General features: G+C 40.1%; 1 protein-coding gene across 2 annotated transcripts in view; it reads left to right on the forward strand.

Annotated features, from left to right (window-relative positions):
- Positions 1-19,738, forward strand: part of ITGB6 (integrin subunit beta 6) — a 73,647-nt gene that overhangs the window by 30,095 nt on the left and 23,814 nt on the right. For both annotated transcript variants that reach the window (XM_045558958.1, XM_045558959.1), the window contains 4 exons: positions 9,009-9,098; positions 12,769-12,903; positions 13,119-13,533; positions 19,096-19,318. In XM_045558958.1, coding sequence (XP_045414914.1) covers positions 9,009-9,098; positions 12,769-12,903; positions 13,119-13,533; positions 19,096-19,318 — 863 coding nt within the window. The remainder of the gene's footprint in view (positions 1-9,008; positions 9,099-12,768; positions 12,904-13,118; positions 13,534-19,095; positions 19,319-19,738) is intronic.

Here is a 19,738-nt window from a genome sequence, read left to right on the forward strand (position 1 = left end):
ACACTGGAGCAGGGCAGATCCTTAATCTAGTATGACTGGTTCCTTATATGAAGAGAAGAAGAGACACAGAGACACCTGAGGGAAGAATATCCTATGACAGTAGGGGTGGATTGGGGTGATGCATCTACAAACCAAGGAACACTAAGTATTGCCGGCATCACCAGAAGATAGAAAGAGGCAAGGACAGATCTTCCCCTGTAGGTTTCGGAGGGAGTGTGGCCCTGTAGAAACCTTGATCTTGGCCTTCTAGCCTCCAGAACTGTGAGACGATAAATTTCTGTTGTTATGTTACCAAGTCGGCAGTTGTCCCCGAGGCCACATTGGAAGAATGAGGACAAGTGGTTGAGGAAAAGGAAAGAGAGATTTATTAATTTGCTGGCAAATGAGAAGAATGGCAGACTCGGGTCTTAAAGTACCATTGTCCTAAGGGTAAGCAGAAATACAGAGCTTTTAAAGGGAGCTTTTCAGCTTCAGGCAATTGCTGTTCAGTCCCACCTCCAGCCAAGACCATCTCCAGACCTCCTGACCTCCACCCAGACCTCTCCACCACTGAGCACCTCCTGTGTCATAAAAAACAAAGGACATTCCCCTGCTCCTCCCCACCACTGGCCTGAGGCAAATATTTAGGTTTTAGTCCTCAAAAAAGGGAGAGGAGGTTTTAAAGAGACAGAAAACATTTTTATGTGCTTTTTCAGGCCATTCTCTCTTACATATTATTCCCCACTGTCAATTTTGCCCTTCCATGTCTATGGGAGGGGCAACTACTCTCTTACAGTTGTGAGCCACCCAGTTTGTGGTACCTTGGCAAGCCAAGGAAATTAACCATCCAGTCTTAGGCTTAGACTTACTCATTAAACTCTCTCAGGCTCGACAGTGACATCACCAGACCAGGACAGCCATTGCCAGGCACCTGACAGAAGAGGTCTGGTTAAGAGATCTGGCTCAGGGCAGAGGATGTGGGTGGGTGGGTCCAACTCTACCACTTCCTGGCTGGATGACCTTGGGCAAGTTAATTAAATATTCCGGGCCTCAATATCTTGGCAGTAAAACAGGAATAATAATGTACCTAAAAAATAGAGCTTCTGTGAACAGTGACAGGGATGATACTGCCAGGTACAAATGTTAGCTCTAGTTATTCTTTTTCTGGTGATGGTAGGAGGGGGGTTATGGGGACCCTTAGCACTGTGGGCTCCCTGAGCCAGGTGGCCCCAGGGAGACGAAGAATGTGTTCCCCTCCCCATCCATTCCTGCCACTTCCCCAAGGCTGCCCCAAAGTTCCCACAACAGATGCTCCAGGAGCCTTGGGTTTCTGAGGATGCAGGAGGTGCTAGGGTAGGGCAAGGGGCTGGTGAGCACCTCTCAACCCTGTTGGAGGCCCCCTGAATTGGTAACTGCAGCTCCTGACAGCCTAGTCCTGGGACCATCTCTTGAGGAAGGGGAGAGATATAGAAGGAGGCAGGTGAGATTCTTGTGAATACCAAGGAGTCTGCCGGCTATACACCACCCTTGGCTCCATCCTCAGGTGGAAGGAATCCAGGTAGGAGCTGATGACTCCTTGTGGCCAAATACTGGACAGATCTGAGCCCTTTTCAGAGTTACCTGAACTTTCTGCAATTTAAGTGACATCTTGATTACCCAGAAACATCCCCTTGATAGTAGCAGTGAATGCTTCTCTAGACATTTGTCAGTCTCAGAATAGCTGTCTGTACATTCTGTGGGCCCATTTCTGTAGGCTGCATAGACCTAGGAGTGGAATTGCCAGGTCATAGGGTGTGCTTCTGTGCAGCTTTATAGATACTGCCAACTCGCTTTCCAAAGCAGTTGTACCGATTTACACTCCTACTACAAAGTGTAGGAGAGCATTGTTAGTTTTTAAGATTTTAGCCACTCTAGTGAATGCACACAGGCATCTCATTGTGGTTTTAATTTATATTTCTCTAATGATGAATGATGTTGAACACTGTTCACATACTTATTTGCTACTTGCATATCCATTTTCATTAAGATATCTTTTTCTTGTTGACATGCAGGAATCGTTTAATTATTCTGGAGCCCAGTCTTTGGTCAGATGCATGTGCTATGGATATTTTCCTCCTACTTGGTGGCTCCTTCTAACTCTCTTAGAGGCACCTTTTAAGAAAGAAATTCTTAATTTTTAAAATTAGACTTTATTTTTTTTAGAGCAGTTTTAGGTTCACAGCAAAATGAGTAGAAGGTACAGAGATTGCCTGTATGCCCACTGTCCCCACACGTGCACAGCCTCTTCCATGTCGTCACTTTCCACCAGAGTGCTGCATTTGTTACAACTGATGAACTTGCATTGATACATCATTATCACCCAAAGTCCATAGTTTACATTAGGTTTCACTCTCCGTGTTGTACATTTTATGAGTTTTGACAAATGTATAATGACATATATCCTCCATTGCAGTAGCATACAGAGGATTAATAATTTCTCTGCCCTAAAGCTGCTGTGTGCTCTGTCTACTCATCCCTCCCTCTCCCTAACCTCTGGCAACCGCTGATCTTTTTGCTGGCTCTACAGTGTTGCCTTTACCAGAATGCCATATAGTTGTAATAATACCATATGTAGCCTTTTCAGATGGGCTTCTTTCACTCAGTAATATGCATTTAAGTTTCCTCCACACCTTTATTTATTTAATTATTTATTTTTTTATTTTTTTATTTTTTTGAGACAGAGTCTCGCTCTGTTGCCCGGGCTAGCGTGAGTGCCGTGGCATCAGCCTAGCTCACAGCAACCTCAAACTCCTGGGCTCAAGCGATCCTCCTGCCTCAGCCTCCCGAGTAGCTGGGACTACAGGCATGCGCCACCATACCCAGCTAATTTTTTCTATATATATTTTAGTTGGCCAGATAATTTCTTTCTATTTTTAGTAGAGACGGGGTCTCGCTCTTGCTCAGGTTGGTCTTGAACTCCTGACCTCGTGCGATCCACCTGCTTCGGCCTCCCAGAGTGCTAGCATTACAGGCGTGAGCCACCGCGCCCGGCCCCTCCACACCTTTTCATGGCTTGATAACTCGTTTCTTTTTAGTGAGGAATAATATTCCATTGTCTGAAGGTACCACATCTCGGTTGCTGCCAGGTTTTGGCAATAAGGAATAAAGCTGGTATAAGCATCTGTCTGCAGATTTTTGTGTAGATATACTTTTCAACTCTTTGGGGTAAATTCCGAAGAGTTCAATTGATGAAACAAGTGGTAAGTGTATCTTTAGTTTTGTAAGAAACTGCTAAACTGCCTTCCACGGTGGCTGTACCATTTTGCATTCTCGCCAGCAATGAATGAGAGTTCCTGTTTCTCTACATCTTGAGCAGCATTTGGTGTTGTCAGCATGCTAGATTTTGGTCGTTCTAATAGGTGTATAGTGGTATCTTGTTTAATTTGCATTTCCCTGATGACATGTATTGTGGAGCATCTTTTCATGTGCTTATTTGCCATCTGTATTTCCCCTTTGGTGACATGTCTGTAAGGTCTTTGGCTCATTTTTTTTTTTTTTTTTTTTTTTTTGAGACAGAGTATCACTCTGTTGCCCAGGCTAGAGTGCCGTGGTGTCAGCCTAGCTCACAGCAACCTCAAACTCCTGGGCTTAAGCAATCCTTCTGCCTCAGCCTCCCAAGTAGCTGGGACTACAGGCATGTGCCACCATGACAGGCTAATTTTTCTATATATATTTTTAGCTGTCCATATAATTTCTTTCTATTTTTAGTAGAGACGGGGTCTGGCTCTTGCTCAGGCTGATCTCGAACTCCTGAGCTCAAATGATCCACACCCGCCTCGGCATCCCAGAGTGCTAGGATTACAGGCATGAGCCACTTCGCCTGGCCTTTGGCTCATTTTTAAATCAGGTTGTTTGTTTTCTTGTTGTTGAATTTTAAGAGTTCTATGTATATTTTGTATAACAGTCCTTTAGTAGATACATCGTTTTCAAATATTTTCTCCCAGTCAGTGGCTTGTCTTCTCATTCTCTTGATGTTGTCTTTCATAGAGTAGAAGTTTTAAATTCTAAATCCAGCTTATCAATTCTTTCTTTCATGGATCATGCCTTTGGTGCTGCATCTAAAATGTCATCACCAAACTCAACATCATCTAGATTTTCTTCCTATATTATCTTCTAGGACTTGTGTGATTTTGTGTTTTACATTTAGGTCTGTGACCATTTTGAGCTAATTTTTTTGTGAAGGGTGTGAAGTCCAGATTCATTTTTTTGGCATGTGGATGTGCAGTTGTTCCAGCAGCATTAGTTGAAAAGCTTGTCTTTGCTCTATTGTTGCCTTTGCTTCTTTGTCGACGATCAGTTGCCTTTTCCAGAATGCCATTTATGTGGGTCTATTTCATGGCTCTTTATCCTGTTCCATTTATCTATTTGTCTATTTTTTTTGTCAGTACCACATTCTTTGGATTACTGTAGCTTTATAGTAAGTCTTGAAGTCAGATAGTATCAGTCCTCCAACTTTGTTTTTCTCCTTCCATATAAACTTTAGAATCAGCTGGTGTTTTGATTGGGATTCCATTCAATCTATAGATAAAATTCTTAATTTTAAGTTCTAATTATCAATCTTTTTCTTTATGGGTAGTGTTTTTTGTGTGCTACCTAAGACATTTTTGTTAACCCAAAGGCCATGAAGATATCTCCCCTGACTTCTACAGTGTTAGAAGTCAAAATGGTGGTTATGCTTCTTGGGGGAGGAGTAATGACTGGAAGGCAGTGCACGGAGGATTCCAGAGGGCTGGTTATGTTCTATTTCTTGATCTTCACAGTGGCTGCACTTGCTCATTTACTTTTTAAATATTCCTTGAACTGTATATTTATTACTTGTACACTGTATATGTGTGATATGCTGCTGTTAAAGTTTCTGAGAAAGAGAGAGAGAGAGAGATAGGTAAGAAAGAGGGAGAGCACAGAAAGAAGCCACTGATCGAAGAGATACACGATAATGACAAAAAATACTTTGAAAGATTAGAGGAAAAATTTGTGAGCAGATTGTATAATATCGTAAGTTCTCTGTCTATACAAGCCAACATTTTAGTAAACTGCATTTAGTAAGCATATTTTAAGACCAAAAACACTGATGTTAGTTAATAATATAATATTGAAAAGAAACAGTGCTGAGCATTAAACAATGCTGAGCACAAAATAAAGTGATATTAGTAATACAGAAAGAGTTAAGCAAGCACAGAGCCTAAAGAGAAACAGCTGGTTGCTCTAAGTATTTGGTTTTATAAATTCTTGATTAAATTGTGAAAGATATGCTAATTACTCTAATTTGATCATTATACTTGTATACATGTATTGAAATAGTACACTGTACCCCATACACGTGCACAATTATTATGTGTCAATTAAAAATAATAGCAGCAAAAAGAAAAAAAAAACACTGCTAGCTGATATGTGGCAAGTTGACTTCTGATTTCCCACCCTCTAATGAGGGCATGAGTAATGTGGTCTCTATAAAATGATGGCTAATGAGCTCTGACATGGTGAGGAGTCTTTGAGACTATAGCAGAAATGTCACAAAAGCAGGACATAGGGGTCCAGTAGGGTCACAATCCAAGACAGAAACCAAATCAGGGTACCTAGCAAGAATAGAGTTCCTACTAAACACTGACCCAGAGCCAGCCAGGCTCTGAGGAGTTAACCACATAGGAGGTGCAGACAAAGCAGGAATGAAGGTCATGTCAGGAGTTGTCCCTCCTACGGGTAAGAATGCCATGATATCACCAAAGCAAAAAAGGGTCTGCCAAGGTCCTCGGCCTGAGTCTCTTTCCAGAGAAAGCCAACCAACAGCCTGTTTACACGTAACCAGGGCAGCAGGTGTGCAGCTGCATGTTCCTCTGCCCTCAGCCAAGCAGGAGTGCACACCTGACAGCTGGTTCTGGCAGCCAGACGCTGAGAGGCACCGAACTTGGAGACACTCTCTGAGAGGAGCCCAGAGTGTGCCGGTGTGAACTCAGGCACTTTCCTCTGGATCCTTTGATGCCTGCCCGCCAAATGACCCCTGTCCCTTTCACATCCTCCATCCTTGACAAGGAGATTTCCATGGAACAAATGCAGACAGTTGGATAAATAAGAAATCTTTTTTAGAGATGGGGGCAGAGTGAACAGAAATAGGGCTTGAAGAAGGAAGTTAAGAAAACTAAGGTAATCAGAAAGAACGAGTAAGAAAAGCAACCTCAGGAACTCCTGGGTGGCATGGCAGGGAAGAGGGGAGAGAATCCATAATTAGGATAATCTGCAGATAGATAACAGAGAATTCAAGCCCGAGCACAGAAGTGTGCCTTTCTAATTAGCTCATGCAACATCATGTTTACAGTGTTCACCATTCCTAATACCCAAACCTCATCTTTTAGAGTCACAAATGCTATAACTCATCACATCCAGGCATGCAAAATCATCCTTTTCCTAACATTAAACATGTTTAAGCACAACGATTTGTGATAGCACTTGAAGACTTTAATGAAAGGAAGGCACTTGATACATGATATTTACAGTAATCATAATACTACAAGATTTAGAGTATAATTTTTTACAGTGTTAGAACAGAAAGCCAAATTGTCCATGTTTTTAGTTAATTATTTGAAATGCTTTTGGGGGGACTTGGCATCCAGAAATTAATTAATAGTCTTCCTCTGCACAATTGCCAGTGTTATCACTGGTTACTGCTATTGGCTGCCAACTCCTTTATACCTTCTCTCTAGTGGCAATCAGCAAAGGCGATTAATGTTCACCACTTGTCCTAATAGCCAAATGCCAAATGTCATACCACATGCAGGATCATAATTATGCTTTAGGAAGTGGATGAACTTGGCATTGATAGCCAAACATTAACTGCGAATTTGGAGGCCATTGAACTAGTGCTTGCAGGACATATCCATGACACCTCAGCCTGGGGGATACCAGGATGTCTTTCAAGGACAGCTGTTTCATACAAAGCTAAGAGCCTTGAAATTCTTTTTCTAAAGGATCTAAAACTTTCTTCGTCAACCTCTAAGAATTCCTTCTGCTTTCTCTTCTGAGATGAGTCAAATTTACACACGTGCCAGCTCCACCTAAGTGGAATTCAAGTTCCTGTTTAGGTGTTCACTGTTAACCACATGTCTCATGCTTCACAGCCTTCGGGGACATGTGTTTATTTGAAAAGGTAAGTCCATGAACTGGCGCCTTCCTCATATTTTACAAGATCTCCCTGAGTCAGGGAAACAGAAGGGGGTCCACCAGGTGGGGATGCGGAGCTCGCAGTAGGGTGAAGAATGCTACCTGGACTGCTGCCCGCAGCCCCCGCCGTGGTAAACCGTCAAACCATCTGACACATTGCAGTGCAGAGTTCGGATTTTCAGTGACTTCCAATTTCAACCCAGTCATGAACACCGAAATAAGTGCAACATGACAAACCCACAAATCAAAACCAAAGCCCATTTTTCCCTACAGGACATGTAGAAAGCTTGTGTCCAGGAAGCCTTCTCCAGCCCCACCTCCAGCAAGAGTCCAGGAAGGACGTCCTGCGTGCATTCTGTGTTCTAATGGTACCTTGGCTTCAGTTCTTCCTCTCCTCTGTTCCCCTTGTCCTGATTTATTTACTCAGTATCACTATTATAATTAATGATAATTATTCACCCTAATTTAGTTTTGTTCATTTTCTAAGCTACTTAAATCTTCTTTAGAATAAGATAGGATATCGTTATGTTTGAACTAGGATATGCCCTAAATCCTTCACTCAAAGCTCATTCACTCTTTTCTACATCCGGTTTTAATAGACGCAGTCATCTGACTCCACAACACACAGAAGACCACAGCGGACAGAGAGAGTGGTTGTGTCTTCTAGCTATAGTATTAAACCCACTTAATAGATGTTGAATGCAACAGTAAATAAATAAATGAGTAAATTAGTAGGCGAGTAATCCCCTAGGGCTTAACGAAGAGAAGGGAGACATTATATAACAACAAATACAAGAAGCAACAGCATCACAGTCAGGGCCCGCTTGGTATGGGTGTGGCCTCTATGTGAATTTCAAAAGCCTTTGGTATTTATAGAACGACATAGTTCATATTGATAAGTGTAATTCTATGCCTCCAAGAAAAAGTCAAAGGATTTGGGAGAGTCTTTTTTTTTTTTTTAAGAAGACAGGGATGTAAAACTTTTCATTTGAAAATAACAGTTTTAAAACATAAAACTCAAAGGAGGGGGCATTTTCAGCTGTCTGGAAAAATTCTCTTCTGTGTAACGCCTCATGCCCTGGCCATGCTCGACACCTGGAGTGACGATGAGCTATTGATACTGTGAGTTCTCAGGTGGTAACAGCATCTCAGGAGAAGCAGTGTAGGTGGAGAATGGCTTCAGAACAGGGTTGTGGCTCACTCCGTCGTGAGAGGCAGGCGGGGGCAGTTCCAGCCAGCCCCAGCGCGGTGCTGACACTCTAAAAGTGCTCATTACTGGTAGGAAAGGGAGCGATAACTGCAGGCATCCACTAATTCACTCTTTCTCCACCAAGTGATTGCTCCTCAACACCTCCACACTGAATGATGTCTGGAGCAACCTGACTCCCTCAATGCCTGCGTGCACCAAACTTTGGTTTCTGCAACGTTGCCAAAGGAGAACAAAGTTCCTGGGTGTAGGTTCAGAAATTTTTAGACAAAGGATGCTTCACAAATGGAAGATGGTATATAAATGTTTACTGTCATTTGAGACTTGACTCCCATTGGGTCATGATATGAATCACAGCCCTAGACTACAGCGACCACAGCCCTAATCAACAGCAACCACAGCCCTGGATTTCCCCAGTGGCAAGTCCGCCCCGTCCATTTCCCACGTGAGCGCAGGAAGCAGCACCAAATAGGGCGGCTGCAGTTTCAGGAGAAATGCCGGTTTGTGATCAGGAGTCTGTTTTTTCCAGCCAGTTAACTGGGCGATCACAGCCAGCAGGCTGAACCCCACACTTAATGTTTCTCAATCACAGTGAGCAAAGATTGACTTACTCTTTTTCTGTTTACAGAATTATGCAAAACTTATTCCTGGAGCGACAGTAGGGCTGCTTCAGAAGGACTCTGGGAACATTCTGCAGCTGATCATCTCGGCTTATGAAGTAAGATACTTTACAGCTGGCTTCTTTTTGCATTTCTTTGATATTCAAAAACTAAAATGTGTTTTAGGCAGTTCAATTCACTCTCATTTGTTGGTAGAGAGGGTGCCTATCCAAAGAAAAAATCTCTGCATTAATGCAGCCAAAATATAAATGTTGTTCATTTATAGATCTTCTTCCTGAGAGGTGGAGCAGAAGATAGAAAAATCATAAACCTGATCATAAAGTTGAGGTTGTTTTTATAATAATAACCAACAGCAACATGGACACCAGCAAAATTTTAATTCGACTGAAAAAGCTTCATGAGTCATACAATTAAGCTGCCCTCTGTCTGAAAAAAATTAAGTTTAAATTGCCAGTGAGTAACAGAGTTATGTGGAGAGCCAACTCCACAGGCTTAATGAGACTAGATTATAACTCAAGCAAAAATACCAGTGTTGGCTATGTACCAAAACACCAAAAGCATGCCAGGAATACCACTTTTTAGGTTCTCTACCTTTGGGAACCAAGGAAATTTTCCACTGGTGTTATGAGTATGTATATATGAATAATTCTTTGCGTTGACTTTGTGAATTATCACCTGAGGACAGAATTCCTTCCTTAAAACAAGATACATACCTATAGGGTTGCTATGTTCTCTTTCTTTGTCCCCATTTCATAACTCAATTAGTCAGCGATGGATGGCCAGTTGTCAACTCTTGTTTATTTTGGTTGCTAAGTATCACCCCTCTTTATTGCCTTTACGTTAAAAGAAAAATAAAAACCAGGCATACACACAAAGAGGAAGATGAAGCCCTAAATTAGGACAGAAATGAAAAAAGTGCATTTTTATAAAACTCTAGTATTTGCTCTAACCAGCAGTTACATATAGTAACAGATGAATACAATTCTCCCAATTTCTGATGTTTTAAAATTACAAATAAATGATGCACATGTAGTATACACCAGCATTTAGCATATAGTAAAGAATGTTCCTTAACTAAATGACATATCAGAATCATTAGTGAAACCTTTTAAAAATAGACACGGCCATGTTCCTCTCACATACATCTTTGGAGAGCTGTAGGGGAAAGGAGAGCTACATATTTTGGGGGGAAAAAAAACTTCCCAATGATTTTGGTATCACTCTACCAGTTTTAAAACTCACCTGAAGGAGTAAAAGCAAAGTATGTTTTCTTAAATACTTCATTTCCTCAGAGAATAAAATGCAGATGTGTCCACTAAAATTACAGGATGATGAGGCTGCTTTTCACTGATATCTGCAGAAATTTCAATTTTCTTAGCTCACATCAAAAATTATTCACCACATTAGCTCATGCTTGAAATACTTCCAGACAGGGAAGCTTGTCAACAAAACACTATAAAAACCTTCCTCCCTCTCATGCAGTAATTAAAGTTTTAATGTGTAGACTCAAATAAAATCACGCAGTAATCCTTCACTGAATGAGAACACACTCCATTTTCTCGAACCCAATACCCTCCATGGTGGCGGCCACTAACGTCCTCGAAGAAATTAAGCAGATTAGGAGACAGTGAATTGTCAAAAATATTTCCCCCTCCAGCCTGACCAGCCCAATCCATGCCCCTGCTTGCCCTGTCAGAGGTTTGTCTCTCTTTATGGTGCCTCATAACTTACGGGATAGTTGAAACCAAGGCATTAAACATTAGAATTAAATCAAAAATACTAAGAAGCATTTACTATTCTTAAATGAAACAATCTTGTGCAGGAGTCATTATTGGAACTTTAGGATTCACAGGTGAAATATGCAATAGACAGTGGCACTAGTTCAAATTGTTTTTTTACTCTGTTATTTTTAACTATATTCTAAAAAGACTTTAAAATATGAGGACTCGAAGACTGAATTTCTTTCTGGTCTATAAAAAGAGAAATATGAAAAAAATATACTGAGAGAAAACATGAAATGCTTCTGACTGGCTTCTATAGGGCAGAGATAGATGATTTGTGTTTATAATTTGTGGCCACACACTTGAGCTCAGTATTGCATGGTGCCATATTGGTATTTAAAAAAACTTAAATAGTGGATGTGTATTCATCTGATTATCATTCACTAATTTCCTTCCTTCCCTAATCACATAATAAAAGCTGCTGAAATATCAGTGACACCAAGGGTAAGCTCCTCTACTGGCATTTAAATTCCAGGAGAGAATCAACTTGGTTTGTTTTGTTTTGTCTGACTCATAACAGATGCTCAAAAAATGAATGAATGAAATGATGAAAAAATACAAACAAACATTTATGTCCTTTCCTTGGGAAATTTACATTAAAATATTCCTGGTCAAATTTGCAATATGATATTACCTCGATGCTGAGACTTCCTTTATGTAGGTCAGATGACGTCATCACTGGTCCTCGTTACCGCTGTCACTGCAGACCTCCAGCTCACATCTCTCAGTTCTCACTCAGCTCCTGACTCACTGTGCCACCATCTCCAACACCACTCCTGTTTTAACTCTTTACAGTTTCAGTATAAACAGAATTTGGAGAAAGAGGGGGTCATTTTGCTATGCAGTTGACAAAACTATCCTTAAGGAAAATTTGAAGCTGAATATGCTTTTAAAATGTCAACAATGAGATGGGTATATGGACTCAAAATCTTTTAGATGAATTGAATGAAGTATAACTTAATTCATAATATTTCAAATTTTGTTTTTGTAGATTTTTTATATTTTTAATAATTTTATTTCATCCCCTCAAAATACAGACTTTTATTTTGTAAGAGAACAAGGAATAGAGAAACTAAGATGATAAGCTGCTCAAGGGCAGAAATCTGGTCTATGTTATTCCCCTCCAGATGTACAAAAGGTACTCACTAAATTCCAATATTGATTTTAAGGCACCCACTTTCCCTCCACATTTTAACATCTCTAAAACTTTGATCCCTCTTTTAATTAATGGTGAATTATAATCACTATCTGCTGGGCAGCGGTCATGATGTAGTTTTCACTGATAATCATGATTATGGTTACTTCCATTCATCAAATGCATTGTTGCTGCTGTAAGTGTTAAGTTTAATTGCCATTTTAAAATAACTCCAAAAAGTTTACACTATGATTTGATATTGAGATGAAAAGTTATTATGTATGCAAAAATGTACCAAAAGAGAGCAGCAGGGTGTAAATTTGATAGCAGTGAAGCAAATATTCATTGTTGGAGGAATGACTTGCAATTCTGAATTCTTTGCAAAGCAACAGCCAGTTGGTTTATGGCAGCTAAGAAATGATGATGCTTACAAGTAAAGGAAGCTGTTGTTATATTTTGTTACTGACATACAAGCAAAAGAATTTCCTTTTTATATGCCAAGCTATGCAACTCGGAGCAAGAGAACTTGCCAAATCCCTCAGAATGGATAAAATAATTTTTGAAGCAATGATAGATGGATAGGACTGAGGCATTTGTTGTGCAGAACCATCTTGAGGTATTTTGTCATAGTTTAATTGTCATAAGATAATGGTGTATCATATGACTGTTGGCGTCTTATATTTGATAAAATATAAAATGTATATATTGCTTACTTGATTGATTGGTGATATGGTGAACTTCTTTTACAACCAATTTGATTTTATTCATTTGTAGTTTAATGAACATGATTCACAATTTCTTTTTCTGGTTGTATTTTTTTGGTTATGACTTCATTTAACTCTTTGTCTTAAGGAACTGCGGTCTGAAGTGGAACTGGAAGTTTTGGGAGACACAGAAGGACTCAACTTGTCATTCACAGCGATCTGTAACAACGGTACCCTCTTTCCACACCAAAAGAAATGCTCCCACATGAAGGTGGGAGACACAGTAAGTAGATGGCCAATAGACCGTCTGAACGATACTTGGATGGGTCAGAAGTTATTTTAGCTCACTGAAGCTGGATTTCTTTTAAGAATTTCAAAAGTGATTTTCAAAGATTTCCTAGTCAATGCCTTTGGCAAAGCTGATTTCTGTGCAGCCTTGTTTCACCTCGTGCATTTTGGTGGATGGAGAGAGCAGATAATTAGTATTTTCTTTTCCAGGCTTCATTCAACGTGACTGTGAATATGCCAAAGTGCGAGAGAAGCAGGCACATTATCGTAAAGCCTGTGGGGCTGGGGGACGCCCTCGAAATCCTTGTCAGTCCAGAATGCAACTGCAACTGTGAGAAAGAAGTAGAAGTGAATAGCTCCAAATGCAGCTATGGGAACGGCTCCTTCCAATGTGGGGTGTGTGCCTGCAACCCCGGCCACATGGGGCCTCGCTGTGAGTGTGGCGAGGACATGCTGAACACAGATTCCTGCAAGGAGACCCCAGATCACCCCTCCTGCAGCGGAAGGGGTGACTGCTACTGTGGGCAGTGCATCTGCCACTTGTCACCCTATGGAAACATCTATGGACCTTACTGCCAGTGTGACAATTTCTCCTGTGTAAGACACAAAGGGCTGCTCTGCGGAGGTAGGCTATGTTTAAATCCATCTTACACTGTAGCTGTTCAAGTATCAGCGAGGGGCTTTGCATCCTTTGCACCTTCCACAGTTTCCCGGGCATAATAGGTGTTCAATAAATATTTGCAGATCAACTTTAGACCTAGGGTAACTGAATCTCCTCTTGTATGATTTCTGGCTCTAACATGCACTTAGGGTGAGATCTCTGCCAACTGAACTTACGTCTCTATTATTATTTCCCTAAGTGGGTAAAAGATGGAAATGCCTTCTGTCTGGTTATCACCCAGACTCCACAAAACTGCCTGTAATCTGAACTCCATTCTCTTCCAGACTTGTCTGGATCAAGCTACTAGATCTGACCCAACTCTTAAATGCCTATTACTTTGGAAAAACCAAAAGGTAGACTCCTAAAGGAACATGCTGCCAAGGACAAGGAGCACAAAAATACTGAATGGACTTTCAGGGCCTTCACTCATTCCACAAATATTTATTAAATACCTATTATGTGAAAGATGCTAGGTTAGGTACTGGGTATAATAAAGATGAGTAAGTAGGCCAGGCATGTTGGCTCACACCTATAATCCCAGCACTTTGGGAGGCCAAGGCAGGAGGATTGTTTGAGCCTAGGAGTTCGAGACCAGCCTAGGCAACATATTGAGGCACCTGTCTCTACAAAATAATAAAGGTAAATTAGGTGGGTGTGGCGGTGCATGCCTGTAGTCCCAGCTACTCAGGAGGCTGAAGCAGGAGGATTGCTTGAGCCCAGGAGTTCAAGTGAGCTATGATCATGCCACTGTACTCCAGCCTGAGTGACAGAACTAGACCCGGTCTCTCAAAGAAAAAGAAAGAAAGAAAAAAAAAAAGATGAGTGAGGACATAGGTGAAGAAGCCTATTGAAAGGATAAAGATGAAAAATGACTTGGAATATCTTGGAAAATGTAAGAAAAGTTTAAAATAGAAATATTTATGTTTTAATATCCTTTGTAGACATAAAAATCACTATAGTTTAAGAATATGTTATATTACTATTATAAAATCAGTCTGAGATACATACATATATATTTAAGTATAATCTATTCAGATAAGAATTACAAATATGTTAATATATGCTTTAAATGATATAAATTTGTATTACAATTGAAATACTGACTGGCTGCTGAATTTAGACTCTAATGTCTTGGTTTTTCACACTATGTAAGCAGACAGCTCTTGAAAACAGAAAGCCATTATCTTTATATAAAAATAAGCAAGTTATGTTTTCAAACCACAGTGTCAGAAACATATTAAAAGACTAATTTTCAGGAAAAAAAGACCTGAGAGAAACAAGCCTCAAAGAATTCCAAGCTTTTTGAAAACCACTTGATACTCTTAGAAGTGTACCTACCTTTCATTTCTTTGTTGCTGCTGTCGTTACCAATAGGTTCTTGTGAGAAAATCTGCCTTTTTCCCCCTAGAGAGTGAAAAATCTAGAGTCCGTGCCAATTGAGACAGATATCTCTCCTCTTTCATTCAGAGGCTTATTTCCTGATTTGGTGAGTGTGTTTCCAAACCCACATCAGTCCTCTCATGATACCGACAGGACATATCTGAAGGTGACAGGAAGCCAGCCAGAGGCCGTTCCCACATCATAGGAAGATGATATTTGGCAGAATCCAATGCTGCATTTCTAATAGCGATCTTTTAATAAAATATGTGCTTAAAACATTTGAAATTACCTTTCAAAAAAGTCTTAAGTGTAGTCTAATAAAAATGTAATAGCAAAATAAATCTTGGATCAAAGAGATTTAAGGTGGTATAAATCACTGACCTGTGTTTAGCAACAGAGCTTTCCTTGATGGTCTTTCACTTTATTTTGTACCATGCTTGAGGGAACAGAAACAAATTCAAAAAGAATTGACTTGGTCTGTGCATTGTAGCTAGGAAGATCTGACAATAGTATCTCTCTTTGAATCAGACACAGTGACTGCTAAAGAAAATCTACTTAGAAAATACAATGATTTCTTCAACTGGACTCAGAAAACTTCACCAATGCAAATTTCCTTCAACTGTTTCTCAAAACAGAATCACAAAAGATGTGACTCCATAATTAGTAACTTTCTGTATCAAAAGGTACAGTAAAAGTAAATATAATTAGTTAAATTCAACCAACAGTTACAGAGTACCTACCACGTGCCTGGCATTGTGCTTAGAGCATGGGGAGAATTGTGCCTGGCATTGTGAACAGACACTCTGCTGCTGTTGCTGCTGTTATTTTCAACAGCAGACCAAATATGCCACAACCCATTTGTGTCCATCTCACTTAGTTTGCAACTAATATACCCAGTGATTTTGCTGCTTTTGTGAAGAGCTATTACCACAATGTTCTTTTCATGCAACTTCTTTCATTCATCTGTAAATACTCAAAGATATAGGGCTCCATTGATTTTTTTCCTTGCACAAATTCCATTAGTCTTTTATATTTTGATTCTAAGACATGGAAACTAATAGGCAAATGGCATTAGAGAAAAACTTCCTGCCATTATGCACTTACAGTCATTGTCAATGGCATTCCAGAAAGATCTCTCCCTCTGAAACATCCTGGTAATTTTTTCTTGATCTTTGGTTATGATCTTGCCTCTACATGAAAACAATATGATGGTCTTCTTGTTGTTGTTGTTGTTGTTGTTGTTATATGAACAAGTACTCTAGATAATTGGTTGCTTAAGGATATCAATTATCAACTTTTGTGACCAGGTCGATGGCTCTTGAAAGCAGAGAGGAGGGCTTCTAAATTCTGAAAGGGGTTCTTTGAGTTTTTGCCACGATGGTCTTTTTCTACTTCTCCAGGAAGGGTTTTCTAAATTTCTGCTGAGTAATTCTTACATGCAGTGACACACTTGAGCATTCTCAAAGCGTTTGGAAATGTATATTTCATTTAATAATATTTATAAATCATATTAAATTTTCAGAATCAACTGCAATATAGAATTCCTCCATATCATAAAAGTAAGTTTTCCCTTTTGCTGAGGAAGAAACAAAAAGATATTGTCATTTAGAAGATCACTTACATATAAAAATTAAATTACTGGCTTTGGTTAAGTCGGTTAATAATTCTTAGCTTTGAATTAATTAGGTCAATTATAAATTACATAGGTTATGAAATGCAGTTGGAATGTGTCTTAATGGTATGGATCCAGGTAAATTTCAACTCATCTTTCATTGGAAAAGTAACACACACAGATGCTCCCCATCTTATAAGGGTTCAACTTTTGGTTTTTCTACTTTGTGGTGGTGTGACAGTGATATGCATTCATTATACTCCTCTACTTATGGTGGGGTTTTGTCTGGATAAACCCATAGTTTTACATTTTACAATGGGTTTATCCAAACATAATCCCACCATAAATTCAGGAGCATCTGCATGTATATATAATGTATTTGTGTGTGTGTGTGTGTGTGTTCAGAGAGAGAGAGAAAGAAAAGGAGAAAGAGAAAGAGAAATAGAAGAAGTGGGAGAGTAATATAAAGAGAAAATATACAGTCATATGTATAGTTGTGCCCCACATAATGACGTTTCAGTCAACAGCAGACCACATGTACTACAGTGGTCCCGTAAGATTATAATACTGTATTTTTACTGTACCTTTTCTATGTTTAGATATGTTTAGATGCACAAATAGTACCATCGTGTTATAGCTGCCTACAGTATTCAGTATAGTAACATGTTGTACAGATTTGTAGCCTAGGAGCAATAGGTTTTACCATATAGTCTAGGTGTGTAGTTGTCTATACCATGTAGTTTATGTAAATACACTCTATGATGTTCATAAAAAGACGAAATCGTCTAATGATGCATTTCTTAGGACATATCCCATCTTTAAAAAATGCATGTGTGTGTATATGCACATACATATATGCACACACCAGGAGCAATCATAATTCCACTTCAAAATCTTTGTGGTTATCATCTTCTTTATTCTGTTATTTTTCACCAAGCAGAGCGTTAAGCCAAAGACTCTTGCACTCTGTGTCCCTTAAAGTCCAGTCATGAAGCTAGAAAAGTAAACAGCTACTAGAGCAACATTTACAAGAGTAAAGTAAACTTACTTTCTCCTCCTCTTCTTGAGAACCATTTATTCACTCGACAACTGAGCACTACTCTGTGCCAGGCATTGGGGATATTGCAGTGGCCATGAGCCAGCTTCCATTTCAGGTCAGTGAAGAGCCATATCATCCACCTAGCTGCCCAGTCTGGTCACCTGGGGAGGAGTCCACCCTCTCTTTCTTCCTGTATCCTCTACTGGGTACCAATCACACCCACACTCTCAGCATTCTATCCCCATATTGGATATCCTTTCACCTCTGCTCCCAGTGGCGCTGCCACAGTTCAGGGTCTCATATCTTCTTGCCTCTACTCCTGAAAGAACCTCCTAACTGGTTTTTCAGTCTCTCTACTGATGCCAGGAAATTTCTAGAAATATATCTATTTATCCATCTGTTTAGGTCTCTTCCTTACCCAAAATTTCATAACTTTCAGGATAAAAGCTCTTCCCTTAGCCCATAAGGCTTTTCATCATCTGATTTCTGACTTTTTGTTTACCTTTCCATCCTTCCCTGCTGTCACACTCCATGAGCATTTTGGCTCTATCCACAAGAAACTACCATGGGTTTTAAATAGGTCTCAAGATTCCATACTTCCATCATTTACCGGTGCCTTTTTCTGCCAGAAAAGCATGGAACCCTCTTCTTCTATTTTCTATCTTTATCTTTCAAATTCAGCTCAAGCATCATTTCCTCTGGAAACTTCTCCAAATCTCCAATTTAATTTGGAAACTTTTTCCCTGTGTATATAGCCCTTCTCACACTGCATTGTATATATTAGTAGTAAATTTATTTGCCTGCCTCCTAAACTAGATTATGAATTCAGTGACCGTGTCTTATTTAATTTTATATCCTCATGCTGAATATAATCTTTGATACATAGTATATGCTCAATTAAAATTTGTTAAATTATGAATTTGTTGAGCACTCACTGTATGCCTATGGGGCATCTAACTGGTGAATGAATACAAAACTAGGAGATTGACACATTATCTCATTTGGCCACAAGTACTGGAAATAGATTTTATTCCCTCCGTTTTATAGATGAGACTTCCATGATCACTCAGCTGAAGTGATGTAGAGGGGCAGGCTTTACCCCAGGTCTGCTTGCATCTTTATCCTATGGCACCTTAATTAAAAGCAAAAAATGAAGAGAACAATAAATATATATGCCTGTGGACACATACACATATCAAGTAGCTATTATGGGCTTTCTGGATTATTTCAATTCATCTAGTTATAAATTCTGTTTGATATAACATCAAGTAATCAAGTGGATCTCCAGTTAGGAGACTAGAGCAATAAATATACATAGTTAGCAAAACATATTAGATAGAACATATCTACACTCATGCCCCCCAGACACACACTTTTTCTCATGTTCTTCTTTAGTCTTTTTGATGGTGTTTAAAAATGAGAAAAGATGCCCCCTGCCCCGACAAATCTGCCTATGGTTTTGGCCGTGAGAGGCATAGAGCATTTTGTTTTACAGATAACGGCGACTGTGACTGTGGCGAGTGCGTGTGCCGGAGCGGCTGGACCGGCGAGTACTGCAACTGCACCAGCAGCACAGACTCGTGCGTCTCCGAAGACGGGGTGCTCTGCAGCGGGCGAGGGGACTGCGTTTGTGGCAAGTGTGTTTGCACGAACCCTGGAGCCTCAGGGCCAACCTGTGAACGATGTCCTACCTGTGGTGACCCCTGTAACTCTAAACGGTAATGTCTCTATTTCCTCGGTCCCTTTTGTGGACAGGTTTCATGGTGATCAAAGTTACAATGACGCTGTGTAAACTCAGACCTCGGATTGTATTTGCTGGGTTCGGTCTCCAAGCATCCATCAAAACACGCAAACCCACAGGCCCTCTGTGATCTTCGGCCTGGAAACCTGTCTCTCACTTGCCTCTTTCTCAGTCCTGACTATCCGGAATCACAATGTCACATTTCTGCTAGAGACTAGCATGGGGAAGTTGAGCTGATGTCCCACACTGATAACATCAGATCACCTCTCAGTCACAATACCAGCCACACAGAAGGAAAGCCCTGGAGGTAGACTGACGACACCCACATGCAGGCAGTACCTTTTCAGGGGAAACAGACAAGGTTCTTTCTTATCTAGAAGTTTATAGCCTGAACTTA

Source organism: Lemur catta, chromosome 8 (assembly GCF_020740605.2).
Source record: "Lemur catta isolate mLemCat1 chromosome 8, mLemCat1.pri, whole genome shotgun sequence".
In the NCBI taxonomy this organism is placed as follows: Eukaryota; Metazoa; Chordata; class Mammalia; order Primates; family Lemuridae; genus Lemur; species Lemur catta.